We start from the raw sequence: 21,072 nt of genomic DNA, 5'->3' as shown, positions 1-21,072 counted from the left end.
TAAACTATCATTAATACTGAGAGAGAAGGAGGGAGAGAGAGAGAAAGATAAGGAGAAGGAGGAGAAGGAGAAGAAAGAAGAAGAAGGGGGAGGAGGAGGAGGGAGGAGAGTAGAGGGAGAGAGGGAAAACATTACATCCATGAAACAAGAATAGGATGTTCTTTAAGAAGTAATATTCAGTGAACTAATCAAAGCTCTTAGAAATTAAAAGAATCATAGTATTGATAGAAACAAAAATCTTAACAAAGATTGGAATACAATGTTGAATAAAAGCAGAATAAATAGAAACAGAAATGAAAACTGGTAAAGAAATTAGAGGAACAGTTCGGCATGACCACTTCCAACTAATAGGAGTTCGGAAAGAAAGAATAAAGAAAACAGAGAGAAGAACATTATCAAGGAAACAATCAAGAAAATTTCCCCAAACTGAAGTGCTTGGATTGCTAGCACGAAAAATTGCTCTAAAAGTCCAGTCCAATGGATAAGAACAGCCCCACATAATCTTGAAATGAAGCTTCTATATGCTTTCAGAGAGAAAAAAAATTATATAAAAAGGATCAGGATTTCTCATGGCTTCAGACTTCTCAGTAGAAACATTGGAATCTGAGAGACAATGGAGAAATGCCTTCAAAATTTAGAGGGAAAATTATTTCCAACCTAGAGTTCTGTCCCTAGCTACACTATCAAGAAAGTGTAAGGGTAAACGAATGACATTTTTCTACATCTAAGACCTCAAAAAGTTGCATTCCATGGCTCCTTTCTCAGATGTCTTCTAGAAGATATGTTCCTCCAATAAAGAGAGAGACATTGGATCCAAAGAACAGAGGGGAGAGAATTCCCAGGTTGATGGTAAAGAGATGGCTTAGATGACAGCTATGCACCAGGCATAGGACAACCAGTTCACGGCTGGTCAGAAGGCCAAGACGAGATTTCGCAAAGATGAAACTGATAGAATGCATCTTGTGCCTGAATAGCTTAAGAGGGGAATTAATTAGACAATTGGTGGGGGACCTGAGGTTGAAATAAAAATCAGTACATAGAAAACTAAGCAGTAAAATATATTAATTCTAGAGGAAATGTACAGAAGAGGAAAAGTAATTACAGTATACTACCTAGCTCAAGTGTGTGTAACAATTACGCAGTTGTTACATATGTACACGCACTGGCGTATGTGTGCGATTTTATCTAGCATTTCCAGCTCTTTGTGGTAAAAGAAGTAACGAGGTAGATGAGTACCCCACGGTGCCAGAGCCAGAAGACTTGCATTGTCCTCTAGGGGCTACAGTAGTTCAAAGTCGGGGCGGTGCGGGGGGGGAAGCTTAGGCTGGAGAAGCTAGAGGAGGATTCCTGGAGAATTTTTAAGTGCTCTGGGGTATCTCTGAGGTTAGTTAATATTTCCCCTAGTGATAAGCTCTCTGTAGCCAGTCATAAAATAATTGAAATATGGCATATGCTGGTCTCATAATCTCTACCACATTACAGAAAACAAATCTGCATGTGTGTTTCCTGAAAGATCTCGTCTTAGCTCCATTCTTTGTCCTCCTGAGATGGTTAAATACGATGCTCACATTATTGAATTAGGACCAAAACCTAACTGTGCACAGTGCAGGATGATCAGAAATTATGGGAATATTTGCAAGACCTGAGTGGACAGCTTGGCCAGCCGACAAAAAAGTTGTTCCAAAATGCAAGGGGAGGGAGGAAATAAAACATGATAAAAACAAAGAGCAAGGAAGAGTGGGTGAAATTAGAACATAGGTAAAAGTAGCAGGAAATACAGGAATTCTGAGACTATCTAAACGTGAGTGATCATTAGACTCACCTGAGGAGCTTTGAAAAATACAGATTCCTGGGAACCACATTCTATACTTTAGATTCAATAGGGTAAGTTGGACCCCCGAAATGTATATTTGTAAAGGCTCCTCTACTGCATACACAACCAACCTCACATGGAAACCTGTCCTGAATTCATGTGGAAGCACACTGACATCATCTGGAACAACCGTTTCTCCACCTGTTATTGGGGAAATTCACAAGAGGAGATGACACCATCTTTGGGTAAGTAGTCCCATGGAAGACGTGTTGATTTGTGAGTTTCATTTGACACACTAGTGTTGAGCTTTTGTAGAGAATGAAACTCCTTTGCCAAGACTTTATTTTTTATTTTTGGTGGCTATAGAACGTATGGGAAAAGGCATCTCATTTGGACACATTCCTTTATCATTAAAAGATACTCATTAAGACATAACCGTAATGGGTTTCGTTTAAAATGTTTTTGCATCAGGTCAAGGGGAACCCAGGAAGAAGGAAAAGCATTCCGGGAGCTGTCCGTGGTGCTGACCGCGAGACCCCGCGCCAGCCTTTGACCTTCCCAGCGAGAAAGGGCTCTCGGTCCGTCCCCAAGCCCCATTTTCCTTTCTGTTCCCCTGTCCAGTTTCTTCCCTTTCCCAACAGGAGCAGTAGCAAGGGCGGCCCTTTACATTTTTGTCCTGGGCTGCAGACGACCTTGTGCTGGGCTCCGCCACCCCTAGCCCGCCCTCTCCTTCTCCCCCCTCGCTGGGCGGAGGCTGATGGGCGCGGCGCCCTCCCCTCCTCAGGCCCCCCGCGGCGGGGCGGGGACCTCCATCCCCACCCTCCCTGGGGCCGCCTCCCAGCGTCGTAGCGCTGGCGCCCTGAGCGCGCCGGGCGCCCCCTCCCACCTCCCCCTCGGTCCCGCCCCGCCGGCGGCCCCGATCCCCGCAGCTGGGAAGAGAGAGGGGGCGAAGGAAGCGATACAAAGGGCGGAGCGGCGGGAGGAGGGGACGCCGGGGCTCGCGAGGACGGCGGGCGCGGCGCGGGCATGGACGCCGAGTACCCTGCCTTCAAGCCCCCGCTCTGCAGCGAGCTCAAGCACCTGTGCAAGCGGCTCCAGGAGGCGTACCGGGAGCTGAAGGAGGACCTCACACCTTTCAGAGATGACCGCTACTACAGGTAGGGGTGGGCCGGACTGCGGGGCGGGGGTCGGCAGAGCCCGGCTTTGAAAAGCAGCCCCGCCCACGCCGCGCTCGGCCCGGGCCGGCCTGCGCTCCCGGCCTGGCCTGCGCTCCCGGGCTGGGCGGGGTCCTGCCCTCGGCCGCCCTCTTCTCCGGCAGGGCACCGAGCCCCGGGGAGGGGCGCGGAGGGGGCGGCAGGCCGGCGGGGCTTGGCTGCTGCGCTCTGGCTCGCACGCCGGGGGTCAAGGACAGACCCGGGGAGCCGAGGCGAAGAGCTGTTTTCCATTCCCTGGAAAGCTGAGCCGAGGTTCTCAAATCCTGAGACAGGGACCCGCGGGGCTTCAGTCCCTGCTTTGCGCCTCCCTCTCTCCCTTCCCTTCCTGTCATCCCCTCCACCCTCACCCCCCATGCCTACCACGCCGCTCTTCGCTCAGGCCTTGCTGAGACCTGGTTTGGGGAGACACCACTCGCCCTCGAGCGTGGGCAGCGAGGGCCTTGGCCTCTCCCCTGAGGTACTCTGGCCCCTGGGCTTCGGTGGAGATCTCTGAGGCTGGGCTGCTGCTGAGGACTGGGGGCAGCTGGCCTCAGGGCTGAGCGGCACCAAGGTGAAGATGCTGGGGGAAGCCGTGTGTCAGCACCCCAAGGAGCTGTTGGTTTGGGCTTGTCTTAGTTCCTCTCTGTCTCCCTCTCCTGCAGCCAGAGGGAGAGCTGCGAGGACCTGCAGTCCCTTGCCTGAGAGCAGGGCACCCGCAGCTTCCCCCCTGCGCTTTGCTGTTCTGATGGGAAAGTGTGTCCATTGCCAGTGGCTGGACTTACCTGCTGTGTTGCGGTGTGATGAAAGGACCCTGCAGGGGTCTGGAGACTGGAGCCTAGATTGACTTTGTTACTAACTAGCTCTGTGACCCTGAGAAACTTAATTGCTAACTCTGCACTTCAAGCTTCCTCATCAGTAAAATGGGAAGCTTGAACCAGAAGGTTTGTTTAAGGTGAGGGTTCTAGTGACGATTCACTCACCCCGTGCTTAAGGATGGCAGGTGTACTGCACAGCTATCTTTGAAGTGGTAGTAGTCATTTTTGTACAATCCACCCTGGACTAAAAGTCCTATGTGTGTACATACTCAGAAGAACATGTATCACACTTATCATCAGATTTTTTTCAAAAGCCTAATGGCTTCCCAGGGGCTAATCAGCAATGTATTGCTGACCAATATATTTGTCATAAAATTACTGAGTGGGAAAGACCATTTTAAAACATGTAATCTCAAGATCATATGGAGTAGCTTTTAGATGAGCCTCACAATCTATCTAATTCAGCCCCCTAGGAGACCTGACAGTACGGGTCCCTGATGTCATGGGGCTTATAGGTAATTAACAAGTGAGTACATACTGCAATGAGTGCTAGCAAGATAATAAACCAGGTGACATGATAGAGTAATGGGGTGCTACTTCAGAGAAGGTGGTCAGGGAAGGCCTTTTGAGAAGGTCATACTTGAGAGGGGAAGAATGAGTTGCCCACTAGACAATGATCTGGGCAGGAAAGTTCCAGAAGAGGAAGAGTAAGTGCAAAGCCCCTAGAGGCCATAATAACATGGTATGTTCAAGGAACAGGCAGAAGACCAGCATGTTTGGAGCACAATGGTCAGAGAGAGGCAGGGCCAAGTCACATAGCGCCTTGAAGACTAAGGAATATGGGTTTCATTAGAATTCCAAAGTGGAGCCATCAGAGGGTTTAAGTGGGGAAGTGACACGAGCAGTTTGGTTGCCCGTCCTACTCAAGCATTTGAATCTTTGCTCCAGGAGCAACTTCATTCGTTGAGTTGGATCTTGAAGACCATGAATTCACTCTGGATGGAAGGGGACAGCGATGATTTCTGCCCCCTCCCCCTGGCCTGAGAATAAGTTAACTGCAGAGTGCTTTACAATCTTGTGTGTCAGTCGGCAGAGCGGTTAGGCTGAATCACAAAGACTGTTTTATAGTGAGGAGATGTTTCAGGTCACTGAACTATCTTCCACTGCTCCATTGAATTTTTGTATCAGTGGATTGTACCTTTACAGACCTAGGTGAAATGCTCTTGGGTTTCTAAGTTGGGAAGCTGAGAGTTACAGCTCCTGCGTCTGTCTAGCTGGAAGATGAACTTGCTACTGTAATTTTTTCTCCTGCTCTTCTCACCATCTTCATTTCCTCATTAGTGATTTATGACTAAAAGTCACCCGTCCATTCTTCCCTGGAAGACCAGGGATTCACTTCGTGTAGCTGACAGTTTCCTCATAACAGGGCGTAGAAAGGAGACAGCTGCTAATGCTCTGTTTTCAAAAGATGGTTGGCCCCTCCGTTAGGTGGTCTGTCTATCTGCATCTTAGCTACATAACTTGGTATCACTGAAAAACGGCAGCCCTGTCATCAAAGGACTCACAGTCATTTTCACAAAATGGGAGATGACAGTTGTCCTGCCTGCTAGGAAAGGGGGCAATGCACCATGTGGGTGATAAAACAGGAAGCTGGGCATCTGAAATCCCAACACTACTGAATTTCACTGAGGATTGGTTCATCAGAAAAATGAAGCAAGGATGTTGTGAGGCTCAAGTGCTTTTTGAAGGTAACACTACAGATGCTTTCCAATACAGATAATGGAAAAACCAAAGCAACCAGCCTAAACAATAAGGAAAAGGATTGAGTTGTTTATCCAGCAGCTTAATGATGTCAGCAAGTCCTTTCTTTTTTTACTTGGTAGCAGTTGGCTGTACTTGGCCCCTAGTAATCCTTTGGGCTATTGCTTCTCATTCATATTCATGGGGGGAACTGGCTGGCTTTCTACAGCTCTCTAAAAGAGGAGGATCAACTTGAAGCCCACAGCAAAACTCCTAGAATCTCTTCTATATCCCCACCAAACGGTACCAATGAAGACAGACATGTGTTAACAAGGACATGGAACTTTCCCGCACTGCAGATGGGAGGTAAATTAGTACAATCACTGTGGAAAATAGTTTGCAGTATCTACTAACATTGAGGATACACGTACCTTTTGGCCCAGCAACTCCTCTTAGGTATGTACCCTACAGACATGTGTACACATGTCTGTCAACGGACATGCACTAAAATGTTCATAGCAGTGCAATTTGTAATACTCCTGAACTGGAAGGCAGCCAGATACTCATCAACAGTAGAATGGATAAATTTGGCTTGTTTCATAATGGAGTAGGATACAACAATAAAAGTAAACAACTAACAACTACACACAAGAGTGAATCTCACACACACCTAATGCAAGCAAAAGAGGCCAGAAACAAAGAATACACACTGTTTGATTCCATTTATATAAAGAAGTATGAAACGGGTAAAATGACGCTACACTGTTGGGAATCAGGATAGTGGTTATCCTTGAGGGGGCAGTGACTGGACGGGGGCAGAAGAGGGTTTTCTGGTGGTGGTTACACGGGGATTCTCAGTCTGTGAACAGTTATCAGGCCGTACACATGACATGTGTACTTTGCTGTGTGTGTGTTATGCTTCATTAGAAAGCTTTAAACAACACCAGCTCCTGTGTCTCATTGACTAGATCGGGCCACTTGTTCTTTCTTGAACATAGGCTGGCAAAGGGGATGGCATTAGACTTAAGCAAATCAGAGTGCCTCAGGACCTGAGGGGGAGCCAGCTCGCCTAAGGCATACATCTTCAAGGGAGGAGGGGTAAATAGCCAGACCAAACTGGGGTTCTGTTCGGAAGAAGATGTGGGGAATGGATGCCGGGCAGGCAATCAGCTATGTCCATGGCATAAAGGATAAAGGGCTAAAGAAACATGAAGGATAATAGATGTGATCCTTTAGAGCTCAGCTCTCAGAGAATTTGTGTTTGGCCATTTTGAGGATCCATCCTTTGTTTCTTGGGTTATTACTTTATCTGTGTAAAATACAGGAGCGAGCAAGTTGGACTTGAGTTTTCTTGGCCAGTGAGGTGATGCACCAGGGTGTCCTCACCCACGAGGCTTCTGGAAGCAACATTTCATCACGTCGGTGGATTCATCAGGGCTCTGGGGCTGACCCTCAGTCCTGCTGGCTTAATTTCGCCAGCACATTGAGAGAAAACCAGCTTTCAGTGAAGCCTTCACATTAACCAAGCTCTGGATTAATGTGCAGAATCAGAATGCCAGTTTAACTGGCCGATGCAGACCCATGAGAACACAGGCAATGGTGGGCATGGAGTCAGAGCCAGGGGAACTAGTCAGATCAGGGCTTCTCAATGCTGGCCACACATCAGAATCATCTGGGGGAGCTTTTAAAGATACAGAGGCCCAGGCCCCACCATCAAGGATTCTGACTTAATTGGCCTGGGCTGATTCTCAGCCGGGATGGAGAACCCCATGTGCGTGAGGGGAAGGTTTACGAGCATCAGGCTGAGAGAGCCTGGTGTACCCATCTCCTCAATGGCATGGACTTGCCACTGGACCGGAGTATTGGGAGTTGTTAGTCAAGGCTCCCTCTCCCCTACACAAACTCAGTGGCCGCTGTCAACCATTACCTCGGCTGATTCTCCCTTTACCATGCTCCTAGGCTGACCAACCTTCCTTGTTGAATTAATACATCTGGGCAGGTTGCAGTCAGGTTTAAAGGTCTGAGAGCCATTTTTTTTCTATTTAAGGCAAACTTGCGTGTCTCTACCCTGTCCCATTGGTACTGATGTGAATGTTAATGTTTCAGCGGGCTGACTTTCTCCTTGTTTTCAACTTCCTGGAGCAACTCTGTGACTGTCGAGCATTGATGTCTCTCTCTGTCTTTTGTTTCTTTTTTGATGGGAGGAAATAATAAGTGTCCCTGATGAGACTGTGTTATTAGAACCAGCTTCTCTGGGGAATTCCCCAGCGGTCCAGTGGTTAAGACTTCGTGCTTTCATTGCCAAGGGCATGGGTTCAGTCCCTGGTTGGGAAACTGAGATCCCACAAGCAACACAGTGCTTTGGCAAAAAAAAAAAAAAAACACAACAAAAAAACCTTCTCTGTCTCCATCATTTCAAAGATAGAAAAATCATTTCATTAAGCTTACATTCTTGAGAACTTAGAATTGGGTACAAATCTGGCTCAGTGGCAGAGGCTGGCACTGTTGTTTTCTCTCTGAGACAAGATGCAGGCCCCAGGTGGGCCACGGGCCACAGACCTGAGCAAACACATGTGTGAGGAGCCAGCGGCGGATGCCAGGGCAGGTCAGCTACCCCCGGGCACCCCCCGCATGTCTCCATGCAACCCCCCGACCAGCACTCCATCCCCACGACTCCCACTCTTCCCCAGGCTCTCCTCTCCCTGCTCTAGGATCTTCCTCCGTCTGTTATCCCCCATCGTGCTCAGGTCTGCCTTCCCCTCCACTCTGACTCCTTCCCATCTGCTTAAACAAACAGACTTCCCTCAGCCCAGCCTCCTTTGGAAGCAACCATGTCTTCTTCTACAACATATGTTGGTCTGGCTTCTGCCCCCACCCACCATGTTTTTCTATAAATGGGTTAAAGATGGTCCCAGCACGTTGGCTCCCATGTTGTTTGTTTTTTCACTTATTTCATAGAAGATGCCTAACTCCCTCCCACTGGCACCCAACTCAAATTCTCACAATTACTTTAAATATAGCCCAAAGAAGCATATTTTTAGCCATTCAGAGTCCCTGCTTTGCACACCTGTGAAACGTCACCCAACATCTGCTAGCCATAGATATAGCCATTGATATGACAAACCCTGTGGCTATAAAAAGACCCTGAATCATGGTTCCCCTTGGGAGCCGTCTGACCCCGTCTCCCCACCCTGCTGCTGAGCGACACCACCTGGACACACAAGCCCCCCTCTGATCCCCCTCTCCTCTGGGAGTTCCCTGCCCTCTCCTCTGAGTAGTGGCCCTGACTGCTGTCTGGGGGAGGAGTGTCCTCCTGCTGAGAGGGACCTCCCTGCATTCAACCTGTCCAAGTGTCACCGGACAAAGCTTGTTGTGCAGCACTGCCACCTTGTGGTCCTGTCTCTTCCTTGATCTGCCTGGAAACCCTGGAACGCGCCACACCCGTCCTGGCGCTGCTCTTGCCCAGGTCCCTGGTGACCTCAAAGCATCAAATCCAGTGGCCCCTTTCAGGCCCTCACTGTGTGATCCTGAAGGATTTGCCCCCTGGAGCTGGGACTGTCTTTTAGAGCTCTTTGTCCCTCCAGGGGCTCCAGAGATGCCCTTCTCTCATGTTTGCCTCTTGCACCTTGTCCTCTACACGGTCTCAAAGCTTCTTTTTTTTTAATTTTATTTTTTATAAATTTATTTATTTTATTTATTTATTTTTGGCTGTGTTGGGTCTTCACTGCTGCCCACGGGCTTTTCTCTAGCTGCGGCGAGCGGGGGCTAATCTTTGTTGCGGTGTGCGGGCTTCTCATTGTGGTGGCTTCTCTTGTTGTGGCTCACGGGCTCTAGAGCGCAGGCTCAGTAGTTGTGGTGCACGGGCTTAGTTGCTCCGTGGCATGTGGGATCTTCCCGGACCAGGGCTTGAACCCGTGTCCCCTGCATTGGCAGGCGGACTCCCAACTACTGCGCCACCAGAGAAGCCCCTCAAAGCTTCTTAGGCAGAGTCTCTGTTTACTGTTTGAGCTCAGAATGGACCCTACTTTCCCCCAAGGCCATGGCACTATGATTAACAGCACTAAACGGGACTTCCCTGGTGGCGCAGTGGTTAAGAATCCGCCTGCCAATGCAGGGGACATGTGTTTGAGCCCTGGTCCAGGAAGATCCCACATGCCGCGGAGCAACTAAACCCGTGCGCCACAACTGCTGAGCCTGCGTGCCACAACTACTGAAGCCCGTGTGCCTCGAGCCCATGCTCCGCAACAAGAGAAGCCACCGCAATGAGAAGCCCGTGCACTGCAACGAAGAGTAGCCCCCACTCGCCGCAGCTAGAGAAAGCCCGCATGCAGCAACGAAGACCCAGTGCAGCCAAAAATAAATAAATAAATAAATAAATTTTTTAAAAAGGAGATGATGTTACCATAAGAAAGGGCTTGTGGATTGGGAGGGGGAAGTAGTATCCTGGTTCGTCACAGCCCCACTTAATGCGTGGCATCCAGAACCGTTCCCTCTGAGTGATGGTCTGCCCTGCACAGAAATAGGAGTATCGCGCCTCCCTTGATCCAGACATGGTGTTTCTATTCACATGGCCCAAGACTGCATTCACCGTTTTTTCCCCACTTCAGCCTTTGGACATCATTTCTAATCTTGAGTCTGTCATCATCTCATTAGCTATTCCTCTAATCCCACAACCAGAGGATGATATATTTTGAGGCTGTATTGTTGGGTACATATATGTTTATAATGGACATCTCTTCTTGCCCTGTTGTCCCTTTTGCTAGTCTACAATGCCCTTCTTTGTCCCTTGAACTATATATTGTCAGATATTAAAATTGCTACCCTGCTATTGTAGACTCACTATGTATCAAGCCCTGAGCTAAGAGGTTATATGTATCATCTTATATAATTTTCCCAACAACCCCGTTAGGTCTAGAAGACCAAGTAACTTGTCCAAGGTTACTTTTTATGGCCAGAATTCAAACTCAAGTCTGTATGCCCTCACAGTCCTTGTCTCTAAGCACTGCGGTAGACGATTTCAGATTTCAAATTACTCAGAAAAAAAGATCTATACAGCCCCCAACAGAGCACTGATTCTTAGGATGGAACATTCAGTTGTGGTCAGCTTGGGTATGCTGGGGGAGTGGGGGGTACTGGGGTGTGGAATTAGAACTGCTGGTTGCTGATAGAAAGTCCAATCCAGTGGTCAGAGGGCAGCTTCTGTGGAGCATGGGAGAGACCACAGGCTGACGACCAGGAAAAGGTTGGGTTTGGAGGCCCCATGGTGTGCCTGGCAGCAGGAAAGGCAAGAGGCCTGCGTCCCTGATGGTTTTTACCCTCCTGGGCTGAGTCTCAAAGAAAGGACTCCAGTCTTCACAGAAGAGAGGGCTGACATGAACAAAGCCTGTATTATCTTCTTTCATTCTTCCAACTAGGACGTACCCAGGGACCTTGTTCAGTGCAGATTCTGATTCAGGCTCTGGGCTGAGATTCTGCATTTCCAACAAGCTCTCAGGTGATGCCAATGCTGCCTGTCAGTGGACCACATTTTGAGTTGCAAAGCTTTTGACATTTCTACCTCCATTTACAAAGGCCTGGGGCTACTAGAAGGTTTCCAAGTCAGGGTCTCAAGCAAAGAGAATAAAACAAAATTCCAGTTATTAGAGCTGGATCCAAAGGTGGGAAAGAAAAAGGAATAAGGTAGAAGCCCCATTTTGAGAACTTGGTCTGAAAAAAAAATGTATGAGGAGTCTCATTAGGGCAACCCAGGGTCAGTATAACAGCAAAGGCATCACGAAGCTGAATTCTAAGGTGTTGGGTTAGGTCAGGGGCTCTCAAACTTTAATGTGTATAAGAGCTACCATGGAACTTGTTTAATAAATGAGGATTCCTAGGTCCTACCCCCCAGGGATTCTGAATTAGTCAGTAAAAATATGTGTCCTAGGAATCTGCATTTTAACAGATGCCCCGATGTCTGATGGTACTGAATCACAGGCTTTCCAAATCCCTCCCATTTAAATTGGGAGCAGGCTTGTGTTCTACCTTAGTTCTTTCTTCTCACTCTGCCCTTCTTCTCCTATGGTTGGATCACTTCTACTTATCCCTTAAGGCCAAACTCAGGTGCAATCTCCTTCCTAAAGCCTCTCGTTATGACTCTTACGCTGCAGGCTGACACGGTCTCAAGTCCATCTTGGTTGTATAAGCTGGGTTTCACCTGGCCCCTTGGCTGGTGTCTTTGAGCAGTAGACAACCTGCACCTCCTTTCACTGTGGCCCTAGTCTCTCCCTACCCCATTGCCGGGTCCAGTCTGGGCAGTTCCCGCTTCTTATATTCTTCCAGCATTCTGTAACAGCTCATACCCACCATATTGGGATCACCTGTCATCATCTACCTCTCCCAGGGCCTTGCAAACGCCATGAAGGCAGGACCACATCTTACCCATCTCTATGTTTTGAGCACCTGATACAAAGTCCATCTCATGATAGGTGCTCAACTGATAACTGCTGCATGGAGAACATGAATGAGCAAACAGCAGAGGTTCCACTAATTACAAGCAGCCATACTTTGCCCTAGTTTTTAAAGGTAGAAATGATTAACTGAAGAGTCCCATGTGAGCTCCCAGTAAAACTGAGAAGAACCTGCTGGGCATTGGTTGCCCTAGAGCAACCACTCAATATAACATAGGAAATTAACTAAAAAAATATAGTGGAAAATTATTAAACTACATTAGAAAATATTTAGTTAATGCAGTCAAGGAGCCTGATTCCTCCAGCTCCGTTTTTCTTTCTCAAGATTGCTTTGGCTATTTGGGGTCTTTTGTGTCTCCACGCAAATTTTAAGATTTTTTGTTCTAGTTCTGTGAAAAATGCCACTGGTAATTTGATAGGGGTTGCATTGAATCTGTAGATTGCCTTGGGTAGTACAGTCATTTTGACAATATTGATTCTTCCAATCCAAGAGCATGGTATATCTCTCCATCTGTTTGTGTCATCTTCGATTTCTTTCATCAGTGTCTTATAGTTTTCAGAGTACAGGTCTTTTGCCTTCTTAGAACGGTTTATTCCTAGGTATTTTATTCTTTTTGATGCAATAATAAATGGGATTTTTTTAAAATTTCTCTTTCTCAAGGTCTATTCTTTATATGGAGCCACTATTTATTTAGTTTGTTAGTTATTTATAAAAATATTTATTTATTTATTTGGCTGCGCCAGGTCTTAGTTGTGGCATGTGGGATCTCTAGTTGCGGCGTGTGGGATCTTTAGTTGCAGCACGCGGGCTCTTTTAGTTGCAGCATGTGGGCTCTTAGTTGTGGCATGAGGGATCTAGTTCCCTGACCAGGGATTGAACCCGGGCCCCCTGCATTAGGAGCATGGAGTCTTAACCACTGACCACCAGGGAAGTCCCTGGAACTCCTATTTAGAATATATGAAGAAATCCTACGCCACCACCACCACGACATGGCAAAATATCCAAAAATGGGCAAAACATCAGAACAGAGAGTGTACGGATTAGGAAACCCAAAAGGCATATGAAGAAATGCTCCAACTCTGGAAACAGGGAAATGCCAATTAAAACATTAAAACTAAGAGATGGGTCGGGCAGTTCGTCTGGTAAACACTGCACTGATGCTCTGCTTTTAAGCATCACCAGGATCCTGGCTGACACCTGATGCATGAAGGCCCTGGGGCTGTGTCCCAGCGAGGGGATCCCGACACAGCTGCACCAACCCGTCTCTCCCTAGCCAGCCCTGGGCGACGTCTCCCACTGTCATATCAGTGCCATTTTGTCCCTCACCCTTAGGCTCTGCACCTTGGTTATGGCTTTCCAAACTCATAAGGGTACCTTCTTAGCTGCAGGGCTAAGCCCCCTTTTCTTTAATACTGGAAAAATGATTCCTTTCTACAGAGCACAGGTTTCCATCAGGTGCTTTGAGTGCAACCCCAGGAGGCCTGAGAGAGGGGCAGCTTGCTGGGCGGTGTGCAGCCCTATCCGGTGCTGTGTATGCACCGTGTCCCTTACTTCTCACTTCTTAGCTGGCACTTCTCTGCTGAACATCTGTCTACTGAGTCCCCATCACAGAGGCATGATGAAGGTATAATTAGGTCCAGGCTTGAAGCACACTCCCCAGGGGAGTGGTAGCCTCCTTGGACCCACAGTACCCACCAGTCCCATTTCATGGTGCTTTGTTCATTCATCACTTGGTGTGTCCAGGTGGCACAACTCTGTGCTTAAGGGAAGTCCAAAATGCCTTGACCTGACTGCTTGTATTTGTACTGCATCTGGAATTCAACAATGGAGGTGCTGTATGCTTATCAGAGCTCTTCCTGGTGGTTCACCCCAGCTTCATTATTTTTATGTGTATCTTAATGTGAGCCGAGCTATGGCCCACGCACCAGAGCTGTTTTGTTCTTTTTTCTTTAATGCTACATCTTGCTCTGAACCAAGAAGAAAAGAGAAAGATATTCATTTCCTGGGGAGCAGAGCAGGCGTAAGCACCCCAGCTATTCTCTGGGGCCCCAGCCTTTCTTCGGCTGCAATGATGACTCGGCTCTTACAGCAGAAAGAGCATCATTTGCCAGATGAGAACAGGCCTCCAAGCTGGGGCAGGACATCCAAAGCGTGAAGCATGCCTTGTCCCTGAAATACGAAAGCTGGGGCTCTGGATTAGTTTCCAGGGCCACCGTGACAAAATACCACAAACTGGGGGGCTTAAACAATAGACATTTATGGCCTCACAGTTCTGGAGGCCAGAATTCTGATATCAAGATGCCGGCAGGTTTGTTTCTTCTGAGGGCTGTGAGGGAGGACCTGTTCCAGGCCTTTCTCCTAGATTCTGGTGGCCCCGCATGTCCCTTGGCTCATAGATGGCTGTCTGTCTTCACATCGTCTTCCTTCTATGCATGTCTGTCTCACATCCAAATTTCCCTTCATTATAAGGACACCAGCCATGTTGGACCAGGGCCCACTCTGACCTCATCTTAACTTGATCATCTGCAATGACCCTGTTTCCAGAAAAGGCCACCTTCACAGGCACTGGGGGTCAGGACTTCCGAGTCTTTTGCAAGGGGCACGATTGATAGAGGGCTGTGGATTTAGGTTCCTCTCTGCAAATACTTTCTAAACTAGCAGCGGAATGTTTGATGAACAACAGTCAGGAGGACTGAATCCTGACTTGGATCCATTGCTGCCATCTTGGAATCAGGTCTGTGCATCTTGTGGAATCATCTCAGATTCCTCCCAGCTCTAAAACCAAGACAGCTGTGGGTCTGAAGTGGGTGGCTCAGTGACAGTCTCCCCAGCAGAGGTGTCTACAGTCTTCTCTGTGTCACCTGAACTGCCTGAGGTTTATCAGGTTCAGGTTGGGAAAGGTGCGTGTGTGTGTGTGTGTGTGTGGCGTGTGGTACGTGTATGTGTGTGCACTGGGGCAGAGGAGGGTGTGGGATGTGGGCAGAGGACACAGCTCTGGCCCAGGCCTCTAGTATGGGAGGAACCCAGCCAGCCCAGGAGCTGTTGGGTTAGAGGTAGGGAGACCAAATTGTCCTGGCTTTAGCACTGAAAGTCCAGTGTCCTGGGAAACCCCTCAGTCCCAGGAAAATCGAGCCAGCTCGTCACCCTAGAAGTGAGAGACGGCCTGCAAGTGACCAGTCTGCCAGGAGAGACTCCAGGTAGAGCCAGAGAAGGCAGGGCCCCAGGCTCTGTAGATGCGCTGTCCACTGGGAGTCGCGTGTGCGTGAGCTGGGGTGTCACGGCCGGGGTCAGCAGCAGAGGTGACTGGGGCACACACACGTTTGTGCCTCTCCACTCTGGAATGCTTCTCCCTCCTTCTTCCAGCGCGCTCATTCTCTTTCCCTAGTCCTGTCCCCGCTCTGCATTCAATAAAGACAGCCCCGTGGCCTTTGGGCGGTGGTTCTCAAGGGAGAATCCCCACAAGGCAAAAACCCTCAAGGCCCTTTCTTTAATAGTAACTATTTTGTAGCACTTCCTTCCCTATCCTGAAATGAAATCTCTTGTTAATACCTTACCTGCTCCCATAACTTAAGAAAAAATAACTAAATGGAATCTAAACAGCAATGAAAGAAATGTGTGAATGGTCTGCCTTTCACCTGAGGATGCTCTTCTCTCTGGCACGTCTCTTAAGGGAAACGCACCAGGAGGCGGGATTTTCGGAAGCCACTACTTTAGGCTTGGGGTTGCCCAGGCAGGACTGCAGGGCACTGCCACGCCCACTTGGACTTTTCCATACCAGAGTTCCTGCCACATCCCTCTCCCTCGACTTGAGCAGTGTGGTTTAGGCCACACCTAGGAAGTCAGGATAAATCCCCTTGTTCTGTATATTCAAAGGCAAAGCTGAGGATTTCTGCAGCCCAGTGACCCCCGACCTGCATCTGGATGGCCCCATGTGTGCCTGGGACTGCTCACTCAGCCTTTACCCTACCTTGCAATCGTGGCCCTTATTTGAGCAGCTTGGTTTGGTGTGTAGGGCATGGCTTGGGTGGTGGGTGGTTCCCTGCTGGAAGCCTGGCTCTCGGGTGAGCCAGGCCCCCCAAGTGTGCTGCACACAGGATGGGGGGAACGTGGGCGGGTGGAGCATTGCCCGCCCGCTCTGTCTCCTAGGGAATGATGGGACCAAAGCAAACCTGGAAACAATGCTGCTGCAGCCCGGGACCACTGTGCACTTTCAGTTCTTCTTAATTCACCCACACGGCTGGCAGAGCACCCATTAGCTGTATTTGTTTGTGGGGCAGTGCAGCTAACAAAGTCATGTTGAAATCTAACCATCAAGTCCCTGAGGACCTGAAAATGGGATTATGTTTCTCCGTGAAGATGATTACAGTCTCCCCTGGTTGATCTATCCAGCATGATGACGGCAGTGTTTCTGAGGTGTAACCCCATGCTCTTGAGTGAGGAGAGCCCTCAATTGCAGATTCAGGCCAACAGAGATTACTTAAAAGTCAATTTGGAAAGGACAAGCATGCCTATTGCCCAGTGGTGAATGATCCAGGAGCTCCAGACCGGGCATTTTCCCAACAGTGGGCCATCTTCAGCTTGTGCAGGACGACATGCAAACTCAAATGCCATTCCTTGCTGAAATAAGAATGATAACTTGGCTGCAGTTCTCCTTGTTGAGAGCAATGTCAGGGACACTGAGAGGCATTAATTGTCACTTTATAGAGATATGGTACTGTAGCGTTTAATATTATTGGTTACAAGTATTAATTTCAGCCAAAAGGAAGGAATTTATTACAAAGATACAGAGATAATTTACAAAACCAAAGAGCAAAAATGCAACTGGACCTCAAGAAGGAGTTGAAACTGATTCAGCATAGATCCATCTTTTAAATCTCTCTTCCCAATGCCCCAAACCCCTGGTTATCAAATTTGCTGTACATTGGAATCCTTTAGAGAGCCTTAAAAATGACAGATGCCTGGGCACTAGGACTTTTTTTTTTTTTTTAATAAATTTATTTATTTTATTTATTTATTTTTGGCTGTGTTGGGTCTTCGTTGCTGCATATGGGCTTCTCATTGTGGTGGCTTCTCTTGCTGCAGTGCACGGGCTCTAGGCGTGCGGGCTCAGTAGTTGTGGTGCACGGGCTTAGTTGCTCCGCGGCATGTGGGATCTTCCCGGACCAGGGATTGAACCCGTGTCCCCTGCATTGGCAGGCGGATTCTCAACCACTGCGCCACCAGGGAAGCCCCAACACTGGGACTTTTTAAAGCTCCTCCAAGTGATTTTGACTTCAGCAAATTTTGAGGCCCATTGTCCTAAACTACTTTGCTTCTCTGCCCTTTTGTCTCAGCTGCCTGGGAGCCGCCAGCCTTTGATCAATACCAAAATCTCTTCTCTGAGCTTATATCGCTCAGTTGCAGGAGGAAACCGCTACCGGGCAGGCATTAAGGGAAGTTACCGTTAACATGAGATCACGGGGGACTGCCCTGGTGGTCCAGTGGTTAAGGCTCCGCGCTTCCACTGCAGGGGGCACGGGTTCAATCCCTGGTCGGGGAACTAAGATTCCGCATGCATCTTGGAGTGGCCAAAAAAAAAAAAAAAATGAGGTCATGGGCCTTAGCTGGGGCCTCAACAAAGCCCCCCAAACCTGCTAGGTTTTCCCAGGCTGCTCATTTCCCCAACATCTGCAACAACGATTTCAGCCTTCGCCACCTCTTCGTACTGGGTGGGGGGGGATCCCGTTGACAGGTCCCCAGATCTGCCGGGCCCTGCCCAATATCCACCCATCCCACCCCCACTGTGGCCCCGTACCTTGCTTCCTCACCTGAGCCATCCTGTGAACGTTCACGTGGTTCCCAGCCCTTGCCTCCTCCACCCCACAGACTAAGCAGCCCTGGGAGCTGACTGGCAGGGAGGCTGGTTCATCCCACACTGACTGGACTGGTGCCCACAGGCCCTGGCTCCCTGGTGGCCACTTGCGGGGGCCCAGAACATAACCCGGGTGTGTAGGTCAGACTCTGACCCGTGGGAGGCAGATGGCAGGACAGAGCCAACAGATTCCTTCCCGACATGGTAGTTTCTGTCTGCCTTTCCGGAGCTACCCTGGTAGTGTCTGTCTGTCCCTCTCGAGCTATCCTGGAAGACCGAGCAACCAGCTGTGTTGGTCAGGAAGCTGTGGGCAGCTTGCGCTTCCTTGAATTTACCCTCCCGTGTCCCTGCTGCCCTTCATTCTCTCCCCTCCTTGTTTCCCAGAGATTGAACCTGTTCCCCATAAAGTTAACATGGAAACTTTGGCCTCAGGGTCTGTTTTTGAGGGATCCAAGCTAAGACATTCTTTAAACCTTAAGACAATTGCCCAGTAATTCAGAAAAAAAATACGGGCCAGAAGTAGGGTGACCAACTGTCCTGGGTTGCCTGGGACTCAGGGGTCCCCAGACAGGCGACTTTCAGTACTAAACCCGGGAAAGTCTCAGGAAAACCAGGACCAGCAATTTGTTCAAGCCGGAAGACAAACAGCCTCCAAGGGATACATTCACTGCCCTGTAACCCCCTTTCCTTTCCTTCCATGGGAAGGTGTACCCCATTCTCTTAAACTATTAGAAAACACACTGGTGTATTACCAGTCATATAACAAATCCAGTGGGGTCATTTGTTCAGTACATGTGTCGGTTTTCTTTCTGTACCAGGCTGGGTGCCAGGCCCTGGAAAGCTGAGGACAAATAAAGGTCAGCAGAGTGAAGTCACAGGAGATGGTGGTGGGATGGCACTGCTCAGAGGTCGAGAATAAAAGACATGTTTCAGTTTAACAAATTGGGACTGATACTTGAAACTCTCAAACTACCAAAGGCAGAGAAGGGTGTGGTATACGGACACTAATTCCCGGTGAATAGGAGCACCTGGGGGCCCTGAGCAAGGGTTGTGCTGAGCTGTGTGTGAGACAGCAGGGCTGGGCACCGGCAGACTCACTAGTCTTCATTATTGCACGTACCACAGGTACCGAGGCAAAAGAGCGTGTTTGGTTTTTTTTGTTTTTTTTGAAATTTATTTAGTTTATTTATTATTTTTGGCTGCATTGGGTCTTCGTTGCTTTCTCTGGTTGCGGCGAGCGAGGGCTACTCCTCACCGCGGTGCGCGGGCCTCTCATTGCGGTGGCTTCTCTTGTTGCGGAGCACGGGCTCCAGGCACACGGGCTTCAGTAGTTGTGGCTCATGGGCTCTAGAGCGCAGGCTCAGTAGTTGTGGCTCACGGACTTAGCTGCTCCGCGGCACGTGGGATCCTCCCAGACCAGGGCTCGAACCTGCGTCCCCTGCACTGGCAGGCGGATTCCTAACCACTGCGCCACCAGGGAAGTCCCGAGCGTGTTTGTTTTAATGGTTGCTTAGAGGATAGAATGAGATAATATAAATGTAAACTCTTTAGCACAGTAGGAAACTTAAAAGTGACTCCAAAAGTTCTGTGCATAGTTATCTTACCTTTGGAGACGAAGAAAAGAGATGAAGCAAACATGTTCGTTTGTGGACTTCAAGACTATGGTAGCGAGTCTCCAAAGATGGTACCCCAAAGAGCCCCTCCTCCCAGGATTCATGCTCTTTTGTTGTCCTTTGCTCTTGGATCTGGGCTGGCTCTGGCTCCCTTTTTACCAATAGAATGTGGTGGTAGAGATGCTGAATGACGCCTGAGGGTAGATCATTGCAGCCCTGCAGCTTCTGCTTAGGTGTCTTAGAGCATCTGTCCCAGGAGAAACCAGCTACCGTGTGTGAAGTCCGACTTCCCTGAGACTGTGAGGAAGCCCAAACTAGCCATGTGGAGAAGCCACATGGAGGGAAGACTGCCTGGCCAGCCCCCAGCTTTCCAGCCATCCCAGCTCAAGCACCAGACATGCCTCCACCAGAGTGGAGATGCCATTCTGGATGTCCCACACAGTTGAGCCTTCACATGACTGCAGCCCCAGATGTCATCTGACTGCATTCTCGAGAGAGACCCCCAGCAAGAACTGCCCAGCTGAGCTCAGTCAACACACAGACCATGAGAGATAATCAACTGCTGTTTCAAGCCATCTACAATGGCTCCCACTGACCCCCACGTCCTGGTATTCACACCCTTGCATGATCCCCACCCCTTGAGTGTGGGGCGGACCTGTGATCTGCTTCCAAAGGAAAGGATAGAGCAAAAGTGAGGGGATCTTGCTTGTGAGATTAGGTGACAAAGGACTGACTTCCACTGAGCTCTCACTCTCTCTGGTTCTTCTCACATGCTCACTCAGAGGAAGCAAAGCTACCGTGTTGTACGCTGCCTCACGTGGCAAGGAACTGCATGTGACCGCCAGATGCTGCCAACAACCATAATGTGAGCCTGGAGGCAGATCCTTCCCCAGTCGAGCCTTGAGGAAAGTTCAGCCCTGGCTGACACCTTGCCTGCAGCCTGTGAGTGAGCCTGAGCCGAAGGACCCAGTTAAGCTGCACCCAGATTCCCGACCCCCAGAAACTGAGAGATAATAAGTGCTGTTTCAAGCCACAAAGTCCTGGGGTAATTTGTTATGTGGCAATAGATAACTATAACAGTTACTACATGTCAGGGCAGTTTGTCATGCAACAATAAATAATGGGAACAAGTACAATGATAAAGCAAAAGCAATAGCCTTATATTGTCAATAAGTGCTGGGCAGAACTTCTGTGCTCCTGGTGCTACTGAACTTGATAAGCAAAAGAAAGCATTTGAACCAATAAGAGTTAGACCCTTGCTTCTTTTTTTTTTTTTTTGCCATTTATTTATTTATTTTTTGAATTTTATTTTATTTATTTTTTTTACAGCAGGTTCTCATTAGTTGTCCATTTTATACATATTAGTGTATATACGTCAATCCCAATCTCCCAATTCATCCCACCACTACCCCCCCACGGCCCCGCCGCTTTCCCCCCTTGGTGTCCATACGTTTGTTCTCCACATCTGTGTCTCAATTTCTGCCCTGCAAACCGGTTCATCTGTACCATTTTTCTAGGTTCCACATATATGTGTTAATATACAATATTTGTTTTTCTCTTTCTGACTTACTTCACTCAGAATGACAGTCTCTAGATTCAT

The 21,072-nt window shown here is 48.7% G+C and overlaps 1 protein-coding gene across 2 annotated transcripts in view; it reads left to right on the top strand.

Moving 5' to 3' along the window:
* The first annotated feature begins 2,795 nt into the window (after positions 1-2,795).
* The window catches only part of TMEM181 (transmembrane protein 181), a 73,380-nt gene continuing 55,103 nt past the window's right edge, over positions 2,796-21,072 (top strand). The window contains exon 1 of one of the 2 annotated variants that reach the window (XM_061207078.1): positions 2,796-2,970. In XM_061207078.1, coding sequence (XP_061063061.1) covers positions 2,840-2,970 — 131 coding nt within the window. In that variant the 5' untranslated portion in view covers positions 2,796-2,839. The remainder of the gene's footprint in view (positions 2,971-21,072) is intronic. The other variant, XM_061207075.1, reaches the window with a different exon arrangement.

This window comes from Eubalaena glacialis, chromosome 12 (assembly GCF_028564815.1).
Source record: "Eubalaena glacialis isolate mEubGla1 chromosome 12, mEubGla1.1.hap2.+ XY, whole genome shotgun sequence".
In the NCBI taxonomy this organism is placed as follows: domain Eukaryota; kingdom Metazoa; phylum Chordata; class Mammalia; order Artiodactyla; family Balaenidae; genus Eubalaena; species Eubalaena glacialis.
The sequence above is the reverse complement of the archived record's forward strand: the minus strand, read 5'-3'. Positions and strand labels throughout refer to the sequence as shown.